The 10,816-nt window shown below is 40.2% G+C and overlaps 1 protein-coding gene across 5 annotated transcripts in view; it reads left to right on the top strand.

The window, feature by feature from the left end:
* Positions 1–2,112: 2,112 nt before the first annotated feature.
* Positions 2,113–10,816, top strand: part of DENND1A (DENN domain containing 1A) — a 217,196-nt gene continuing 208,492 nt past the window's right edge. For all 5 annotated transcript variants that reach the window (XM_075054618.1, XM_075054615.1, XM_075054617.1 and 2 more), the window contains exons 1-2: positions 2,113–2,275; positions 8,689–8,759. In XM_075054618.1, coding sequence (XP_074910719.1) covers positions 2,259–2,275; positions 8,689–8,759 — 88 coding nt within the window. In that variant the 5' untranslated portion in view covers positions 2,113–2,258. The remainder of the gene's footprint in view (positions 2,276–8,688; positions 8,760–10,816) is intronic.

Genomic DNA, 10,816 nt, shown 5'->3' with positions numbered 1-10,816 from the left:
CTACCTCTTAAGTTTAATGTCAATCCATTTTCCAAAAAGGGTGATGAAATTTAAGAAACTCTGTTAGCCACTTTTAAAATGTTTTTTCTTCCATATTGTTATGTTACACTGCACCAGCATTGTATTTACCAGCTTCCTTATTTTTTTCCTCATTATTGACTGGGGTTTTTTTTTTTTGCTTTTGTAACCAGTTTTAACAATATTTCTATAAACTTACCTTCATTTGACGGTTATAAATATAACCTTTAGTGTACTGGTTTATTTAAAGGGGAAGAAAATCCCTGGTGTGAACACAGTAATTTTGGTTAAAAAGCTACTTTACATTGATACGGGTATTTCTTTATGAGACAGGGAACCCTGATATAGATCACGTTTATACAATGCATGTCAGGGAGTAGCAAAGGCCGCCCCCACCCTAAAGGTGGCTAGCCAGGAGCTGAGGGTGACCACAGTGTGGGCTGGGCAATGACCTCAGTGACCAGGCACAGCCCCATAGACATGATCTGGGCAAGCAGAGCAGGCGCGCTGACAGCAACAGATCCTCACAACAGTCCAGTGGCCATCAGACAAAAACAAGGTAACAGGTCCAAGGTAGCTGTATACCTACATAACAGCTCAAGCCGTGACTGAATGCTGAGGCCTGAGCTTACAGGATCCTGCAGCAGAGGGTGTGGGTGGAAGCCTGTGGTGGAAGTACCTCATCTCAAGTACTCAAATTAGTACTAGAAACACTCCTTCTCATCTACCCAAACATTTCTTTGACTTACTATAACTGCGAATAAATCTTCCAGGACTTTTTGCATAAATGTTTACCATAGTCTGTATTTATTACTTGAATGAGGATGGTATGATTTTCCCTACCCTGTCTCTCTGGGGAGCAAATGGCATATAGAAGTGTCTCAAATGGGATATTCCCTCTCTCTCCCGTCTTTCTAGCTGACTAAATTCTTCAGCCAAGCAGTTGGCTTCAACAGCAATTTGCAGTTTAGAGGTCTTTTTAAGCCAAATTTCCAATTTTTTTATTCCTCACTGCAGATCACCTCCAATTCTAAAAAGTTAGATATTGTTAAATTACACTAGAAATTGTCCCAACCTTCCCGGAAACTTCCTGTAAAACATGTTTAAGAAAATTGTTGGGTACCTGTTTGATCCTGTTTGCCAACTCCAATAAGGCACAGCTCAAAATCTGTCTGACTGCAATTTTTGAGTCAACGTAAGCTTTGTTTACAGCAGGCTGCTTTTCATCTCTCCTTCACTTTTTTTTGAGAAGTCTCCAGTCCCCTTTATGACCTTACATGGGCTCGTAATTCTTTCTAGCCATCCTTTATTGCCTTTTCAGCCGCTTTGGTTTCTGTGACCAACAGCGCAAAATGTTCTATCATAGCTCTGCGAGAGTACCAGCTCACAGCCCCTCTCTCTGCCTTTTTTTTCTTTGACTTCTATAGTCCCTAGGCATCGGACACTTATTTCTGCCTGGGACTCCAGTCTGTTTCTTGCCACGCTGGGTACTGTCCCCGTGAGGATGGCTCACCTCTTTACAGGGCTTTCCAGGATGGACAGTCCTGGTCCTCATCTGGTCTGGATATCAGTCCCCAGTAGATTGCTACGGGCTCTGGATCACGCTTGTGGCGCGTTTTGGCCCTGCTCGGGGGGAAGCCTGTCGACTTCGTTCCCACTGACAGGACGTGAGGCGCCGTGGCGGGCAGGGAGGCAGCCACCCTCCTCCACGACCGGCGGCTGGAGAGGAGTCTCCCAGTCAGCCCCCTTCCTGGCGCTCCTGCTCGGTGGGACTCCTAGCCGCCTTTTAGCCGCTTTTTGGCCGCTTTTTGGCCGCTGAGCGCGGCGGGCGGGTGAGGAGCCCTGCCCGCTCCGCCGCCGGACTCCCGCCTGAGGCGCCCTGAGGGGAGCGGCGGCACCCACCCGCCGCGGGGAGGGGGCAAGGCGGGACCGCTCTCTCTCTCCCCCCCCCCCCTCCTCACAGCGTGCGTTGCCATGCCAACGCAGCGGGGCGCGCGGCGGGCTCAACGGTGCCGGCCGGCCGTTGGCCCCGCCCGCGCCACCGCCCCGGCGGCCCTGCCGCACTACAGCTCCCGGCAGCCTCCGCGCCGCGCCGTGACTCGGCTGGGGCGACGGCGGCGCTGGCCGGGATGGAGTGAGGGGGCGAGCGGCGGAGAGAGCGCAGCCCACCGAGCTCCGGCCCCTTCCCCCCTTTCTCTCTCTTTCTCTCTGGCCCGGGTCTATGCGGCCCCCCAGAGACCATGGGATCCAGGATCAAGTGAGTGCCCCCCCGGAGCTCTCCAGCCCCCCCCCCCCCTTGCAGGCCCTCAGGAAAGCGGGAGGGCTCTGGAGAGCGAGGAGGGGACTTCCCCGCCCTCCGTCCAGCTCCCTGTGAGGCCGCGCGGGAGAGACCCCGGCCGAGCCTGCAGGCCTCGGGGTAGGGCGAGAAAGAGGGGGAGAAAGGAGGGGGAAGAGTGCTTCCACACACACCCCCAGGCCAGCTGGCGGGCCGGGGAAGGGAGGAGGCGGCGGGGCAGAGGGCCCCGAGCCGCCAAACCCCGACTCAGCGGCAGGACCCCGGGGCGGGGCGCTCCCCCGTCCCCCCTGCCCTGAGGAGCGGAGGAGAGCGCCGTTTCCCGCCCTCAGACCCGGCGCTGGTCTGTGGTCTGCTCTTTTTCTCCCCGTCTTCTGGTCTCCGTGTGGTAGCGCGTAGGGCCAGGCTGTGAGAGGGCAGTTTGAATTTTATCGGTGCAGGCCTTAGGGAGGATCGGGGCTGCTGGAATGGGAAAGTCTTCGTTGCCTGCACTGGTGACGTCTGTTCTGGGGGTGTGGTGGGGTCGAGAGAGTTCCAAGCCGCCTTGGCTAGGTTAGAGCGTGCTAAAGGAAAGATGGATAGTCTAGCTATGATACCTTGAAAGTGCGTTTGCAAGGGGATTTGGGGGAAGGAGTGGTGCAAGTGATTAGCGTGTTGGGCCTGCAGCTCTATGTTCTCAATATATTTTTAATTTTCATAAAACTGGGAGTTGATTTATTGGTAAGTCCTGTTGGTATGTTTGGTATTGTCACATTAAAGATCTCAGTTCGTTTATATGCCATTCCAGGCAAATTCAGTTCCTCTGAGACAAGTAGAGGTGTAATAAAGCTATCACCGAGCAGGGAGTGCTGACATCTTTGTGCATGAGAGGTGTGATAGAGTGGAGAGATCCAGTTAGATTGTATTTTATTCAGCAGTTTCAGTAGCTGCTGCTGAGCAATTGCTTTTCCTTCTTGAACACAGTATTCTTCAAGATTACATAGGGCTTTAACTTTACACCTCTTTTGTTTAACTTGAATATGAGACTGGAGGAGATGTAGTTTGTAGTGTCCTTAGTGTGATGACACACCTTCATGTTCCCAAGCCCATAGGCTGGATAGACATAAATAGGTGTATATCCAGCCAGGTGTTTTATGATAATGTAAGCAGGTAATTAGCTCTTGTAACGATAGCACTGAGGTGATTGTTTGGTTCCAGAAAGCCACCTTCCTTCTTTGGGAGATACTGTGGCCATAATTTTTTGCACTTTTTTGGCATATGGGTTCTCAACTGTTGCTACAAAAAATCAAAGTCTGAGAAACTAGTTAAACTCTTAGCTTACCTTCAAATACAGGTAGAACCCAAAATCGTTACTATTTTGACAGCAGAGCAGGCTATATCTGTAACTTGCACCTTTGGATCTTGCAGTGGTCACCCTTGCTTGGGTCACTTCAAGATCATGATCTGAAATGACTTCTTATGATAACCTTGTCTTAAATCTACTAAAAGGCCGATGCTCACTTACAAGGTAGTTTCTTTTGTGTACATACTGAATCCACAAGCTGTGTTTACCATCTTTGGGTTTTTCATTGCTAATTTTACCTTTAATGGCTTTGCATACACTTTGCTGAATGTGAATGTAATCAATTGGATGAGATGCTTCAACTGGAAACCTCACTGGTATCAGTGAGGAGATGTAGCAGTTAGAAGTATATATTACAGCCAGTGGACTTTAGGACTTCTTCTGCGCAGTCTTTCAGTGTGAACGTGTCTTTCATGTTTACAGACAAAGCCCATGTCTTTCTCTGTCACCAGGAAATCACAGGTGATAACCCCATATGAGCATTACTTTTCATTCCTCTTGGACTTGGTAAGAAAGCATTTTGTCCATTGTGTGATTGAGCAACTTTGCCTTGAGCAACAATTAATAAATTGCTTTTTTCCACTTTAGACAGAACACTGTGCCCAAGTAGAATAAGGACAAAATTTCAAAATGATCCTGAAATATATAAAGAATGGGAGAGCCTATCTGAGTAAGAGGATTTTCTCATCTGCTCTTCTGAGCTGGATGTTTAATCCAGCAAAGATTTTCAAGTTGATAAGTAGGTCCCTTATTGGGGCAGGTGGGAGCGTGAATGAGAAAACTATTTTATAATTGGGTATACTGAGGCATACCTCCTTTATTGGTGTCACCAACATGTGTTGGAGCCCTAGCAAATATCCAGTAGTTGGATCTCTTGCTTCTTGCTATAGATTGATAATTATGAGGGACATTAAACTCCTTGACACATAGTCACTTGCACACACTGTGATATACTCTGCATGAAACCTGGACATATGTGTCAGGTATTTTTGATGGATGTATAGTAATGAGTCATTGAGTGAAAGACTGCTTAGAGAAGGTTACCAATAGCTGCATCAGACTGAAGTGAAAGAAAACAAGAAGTTGCCAACAATCCTGCAAGCTTTTGGCTTGTGCATGGCTGCAGGTGAAAAAAAGGCAAATTGAGTATTGGGTTACACTCTTGGATTAAACTTCATGTTGGAGCGTGTCATATGGTATATGCAAGGCACTGTGTGCCAGCGAGGTAATGTAAAATAGGAATCTAGTTAACCTGGCTGCTATCGCTTCTTGCTAGCCTTCAGTACTCAAGACATTACAAGAGAGAAAGGATTTTTTTTTTTTTTAAACTAATGTGTCAATATCAATCTGTTAACAGAATTGCATTGCACCATAAAAAAACTTGGCATGTTCCTTTCCAGAGGTGATTGTATTTCAGTGATGACAGAAGAGATCCCTAATATTTATCTGGGAATGCTTTCTGATATTTAACATAAAGTTTGCTATACACTGAAATGTAATATTATCTACCTAGGGAATACCAGGCAGAAAAAGTTAAATACATGGAAATTAATCAGGGTTTGAGCTGCAATTTCTGAATTGAATTAACAATTACAGATTTCTGCCAATAATTTTATCTTGCAAGAGTTGAGCAACTAAGTCTTGTTACAAGACAACTAATTATCAGTGTCAGGCTCCTCTCTTATGCCTCAATTTTTAAGTGCAATGATACTTTGTCGTAAGTGCTAGTACATTTTCCTATGTGTAGAAAGAATTGCTCCTGACAAAATTGAAATGGGCTTTAGATATGTAAGGTATGTACTTCCATACATACAGCTTTGGAGAAGGACTTTATTTAATTATATTCTGCATGAATCTCTTGCAGCTCGGTAAAAAATAATTTTGGTTGTAAAAGGTACATAAATACCTTATTTTAAATATTATATTACTTCAGTGTAAAATTGAATTTCTTAGGGATTGCTTTGATACTAAAGCTATTTCTACATCAGAGAGATTTGAAGTAATTCAACTAGCATTTATCATAAAAGCATTCTTTTCTCATAGACCTCCTTCCTAAACTTATATTTCTAAAAAAATACTGCATTTCCTTCTGAAATCATCCAGTTACCAAACAAGTGGGGTACTATGTATTTTTGTACATACATGTTCTATGTATTCTCTTTATTGCATCTGTATGTTCACTTTAATAACTGGCCATGGATCTTTAAGTGATTATTGGGAGGAAAGAAAACTTTGTGTGTGTGTGTGTGTATTTAAGGTTATAATGCTGTGGATGATTTCAGTGGGTTGAGGTTTCAATACAATGCACAGGTGGCATTAGATGTCTGCAGGGTAGTTTAATAGTCATAAAAATGGACTGCAAAATATACATATTATGATGCATGTTTATGCTATTTGCAAACTGTATGAAATCTCATAGTGACTTGTTTCCTTAATTCCACTGAAAAGTTATAAAATATTCAGAATTCAACAATGACTTCATTCTCATACTGAGGTGTTAGCTTGTTGAATGCAGCCTTTAATACTAAGTTTCTGACTTGGCAAAGCTACTTTAATTTCACTGTTCCTAGAAATAAGTGGACGTTTGTCATGGAATATTAAAATACAAAATGTGATGTCTTTTTGTCTGAAAGTTTTGGTATGTAGTATGCGCTCTTGCCAGCTGTGTTATACAGTGTTTTCACTGAAGCATTTGAACACAGACTCTATAACATAATACTAAAAAGGTGTTTGTTATTTTACCCATTAGCTGTAAAAATATTATAAAATTTATAAACTTTTAATTAAGGAAATGATGCTAAAAATAAAGACACAAACAAGGAGGGTAAGATAAGGCTGCACAGCAATATATGTGAAAGGAAAAATATGTTTCTGGTGTTATGTGAATTATCATTTCATCCTCATCCTATACTGTGATTGTAGGAATGTAGCTAAGAACCTCAATATTTGAAGCAGACTATATGCAACAACTCTTAAGTAGCATAGAGAGATTATGCAAGTTTGTTTTATACTGCAAAATAATAGTTGATTTGTTGATTTTAGATTTCTCATTACTTATGAATGTAGTTTTCTGAAAAATGGCTACTTAAGACAAATCAGTTGGGAACTGGTGGCAAATTAAATTAATGTTAATTGAATAGTGAACCATATTGTTGCTCCTGTGAGGTGTTCTGTGAAACTGTAGAGTGTGATCCTATGCTACTGAAACCAACGGTAGCTTTTCTGTTGATTTAAATAGGTGTGGGGTTTGGCTTAGAGCCACTTGAGTTACACTAAATGGGCCTGTGGCATGGTTGGAAATGTTTTGTTTAATCCCTTTTGGTGTTAAAGTAGGATTAAAAATAATAGCAATTCTCTGAAGAGTAGGCTGAACTGCTTGACATGTTTATATATTTGGTTTGAGATGCTGGGTAAGATGAGTTTCATTTTTTAAATTATTATTCAGGTAGGAACTCTAGCATATATATATATATGATATGGTTTTTATCATTATTTTAATCCTTAGCTGTAAGGGAGCTAACAAAATGCCCAAGTTAATTATACCTCAATTTTCTAATGTTAGATAGTTTACGTTAACACACAGGAGACAATATTATCACTATACAAGCAGCCATAAATTTAGAGCAGTAATTATGCAGTTTTGATCTTGGTTGTAACCAGAAAAATCTAAGAATAAAATGTCACATGTTTACTTATGTTTAGTTACTTATTTCAGTAACTAAACAGTTACAGTCTAATGTGTCATTCTCTTTAATCTCATAAAAATTTTTCAAGTAGCTAAAATTGTTAGAGTCAGGAATTTAACTCAAAATATGCATTCTTACACAATCACCTGCTGCCTTTACACGCTCCTTATGAAATGTAATTCCAGAGCTACACTTCTGGAGTTAGTAAGAACTGAAAATGTACACTCAATGTTGGTTTTTTTTTTCCTTAAGCCATATATCATTAACTTTTTACTTTTATTACTGGTATATTTATAACTCTGGAGCAGAATGAGTCTCTTTCCTCAAGCTTCATTTACATTTTGTAGCTGAATTTGGTGTCATTTTTGACTGTCGCACCTATTTCCTTATTTTGCATGCATCTGGCAGCTTTCTGGGTTTAGGATTCTGGAGTCTGATGAGGTGAAACCTTGTGCATTTGTAATATTCTTCAGCATGGCCTTTTTTTGACAAAGAGGTAGAAATATTTTGACAGGTAGTGAAGAAGGGAACTGTCTTCATCCTAAATACAGCCTCTTAAGTTTTCCAATAATGCATGCATAAAATGACTTTGCATCCTCTTGACTGCAGCTTTTTTTTTTTTTTTTTTCCTGAGTAAATACGTGTCGTGAAGTTGAACTCAAGGGTCACAGTAATGAAAATGTGAATCTGGGTTGTTTGGCCCATGTTGGACAGCGTGACTCTGTTTTCAGTTTGGTGAAGAGAAAAGAGTATTCAGGATTACTTTTTTTTCCTGAAAAAAATCCCTGTATTTAGCACGTAGGTGACTTACTTGGTCATTTGAAAGTAAAGGTGAAATAAAAAGAACTTGCTTTTGCAAGTTGCACACATAATCAAAATTAGTATCGTGGCCAAGAACTGAAAGAACTCGTTTCTCTCTCTGAATAGCATTCTGAAAAGTGATTTAAAAGGCATGGTTTTCTTTTTCTGACGAAGTTCTGAATGATAGGCCTGTGATGTTTTAGTATCTAGAAATGCAGACTAGTCACAACAATTGAATTGACTTAAAGGTTCTGTGTGCTTGATTTCTATTGTTTTGATTCTTTTTTTCTCTGTAGAAGTTTGTTAGACACCCTGTTCATAGTGACTCATCTGAGCTTCAGTTATATCTTCTTACATACTAGTAAGGCAGAAAGATCTGATGTGAAATCATCACAGACTATAAAACAAGAAATCTAGTTTATCAAGTTGTCATTGTAACATATGCATTCTTAGAACCCTTTTTGACTGAGTAATTGAAAGCATACTTGAAAAAAAATTCTCAATATGCTAAATACCTTTTTTTGTTTTCTTTTTTCCCCTCCTTTCAGACAAAATCCGGAAACTACCTTTGAAGTGTATGCAGAAGTAACCTATTCAGGAATCAGTTGCATTGGGAAAGGTACTGTTTTGCACTGTAATTCTAGTATTCATTAGCTAAAACTATTCTTAAGAACCATGTACTGTGAGATAATGTAGTATATTCAATATTATGCGATTCTAGCTTTTAAAGATATTTTAATCACTGGTTCTGTGCAGTCTTTTACAGTTAGGACTAATAATGAGAAATTTTTGCCTCTGTCCCTGATTGTGGGCAATTTTCTGGTTTCTTTGACTGTTTTGCCTCTTTTTTAAAATTGAAATAACTCTTCATTAGGTTGAAAAACTAAATGCATTTTCAGATTTGTGTCTGCTGCTCATATAAGGAATGGGTAGTTTTAAAACAAAAAATACTCTAAAACTTCTTGTGTGGAATTTATTTTTACTTCCTCTTTCTTACTTGTCTACAGAAATATTTTTACCTGTTCCCATAATTCTTCCTTTGATCAAATGATTTTATCTAGAAATAAGGCAGGAAAGCAGCTTATGATTTGGTTAACTATTTTTACCAAACATTGTTACCAAGCCATAATCATAGAAGTGTTTTTCTATAATATTATTTGACAAGTATTCCTACGTTTATGCTAGAGAAATCCCATAACTGCTGAAATCGACATGTAAGTATGTTTGTGAAACTTTGATTGTACTTCTTCTAAACCTGATGAACTTGATCAAATAAGCAGGAAAAGCAAAGGTTGAAATTCGTAATCCGAGAATTTAGTTCAAGATATTGTTGTGTGAGATCAGTCTCTAGAATGTTACAAAAAGGAGGGATGTCAGAATTAAATAATTATGACTAGTCAACATATACTGAACTAATATCCCTTTTATCTTTTATGAAATGATCATGTGTGTACTGTATATATGGTATAATGAACCAATAGAAAGGATTTTTATATTTTATTGACTGGAAAGCCACTTATCTCCTTTTATGTCTGTATTTGTTTGTTACAATCAGCAAAAGTCAAATAGCTGCAACTCGTTACTGCCAAAGCCTCCATAGGAGTTGTAACTGGAATACAGTTTTGGCTTGTCCTACTGCTATATGCCATCACGACTATTTGATATAACTGCAGGAGCCCTTTTAATAACTAGTCTTTGTTTCTGCACATCTGACCTGGATTCTAGTGCCAGAAAATCTGAACAAATTTGACCATAAACATTACATTGTACAGTACTAGTGTCTGGGTATAATCTTCTCTTTGAAGTTTGTTTGCATCCCCCTGGAGGGATTAATTCCCTGCTGTGGGAAGGTGGGTTAAAAAGCACGGAAACTACTTTACAGGTTTTTAATTGGAGAATTTAGTATACATTTTGTTCTATAAACCAACTGATTCTGTGGGAGTTTCACTTAGTTGTGTTTTTAGGTTTCTTGTATGCACTTGTAGGTGCAAAATCTTCAGAAAACATTTTTAGTGAGTAAAGAAATTGTTTTAATTGTTTTTACAACTCATATATTCTGAAGTTATTAATTCTCTCTGAATAATCTTATTTTAAAAGATTTTTCCCAACAAATTTTTAAAAATATATTGAAGAGGTGCCCTTTATTCTCAGAAGTCTTAGATTTGTGTATCCCCAAATATTCTGTCCTTTTGCTCTAAATGAAGGTGTTTGTTTGGTTCTCTGCAGCGTCAATTGTATTTAACAGCTATGCTGTATCCCAGGCAAATCACTATTCTGGAAATATAGACCTAGAGACCTCCATGTAGTCTTTTCTACTTCTTGGCTAGCTGTTCTATGCCAGAAGACCAAGAACAAATATCAGCTTATCTTTTTTTGCGGTCAGGGAGTGTATGTTAAATGACAAGGAGCAGTTACTGTTAAGAAAAGCAAAATGTATAAAAGGTGTGTAAGGAGCAAATTATCAGATGTGTTCAAAAAGCTATTTCTTCCTGTGTAACGGATCCCAAAATTAACCAAGACAACTGTTCTTGAAGTTCGTGTCTAGTATAATAGTGCCATTGATCACTTACAATGTTCTTAATTCTTATATCAATCTTCTGACATGGTCTTGTGGAGAATGAATTGCTCCAAAGCTGTAACAGTCCTACTGTGGGAGACTGTCTGGCTTGTGGGATG

Source organism: Buteo buteo, chromosome 23, assembly GCF_964188355.1.
Source record: "Buteo buteo chromosome 23, bButBut1.hap1.1, whole genome shotgun sequence".
Taxonomy (NCBI): Eukaryota; Metazoa; Chordata; class Aves; order Accipitriformes; family Accipitridae; genus Buteo; species Buteo buteo.
This window is presented reverse-complemented; position numbering and strand designations above follow the sequence as displayed.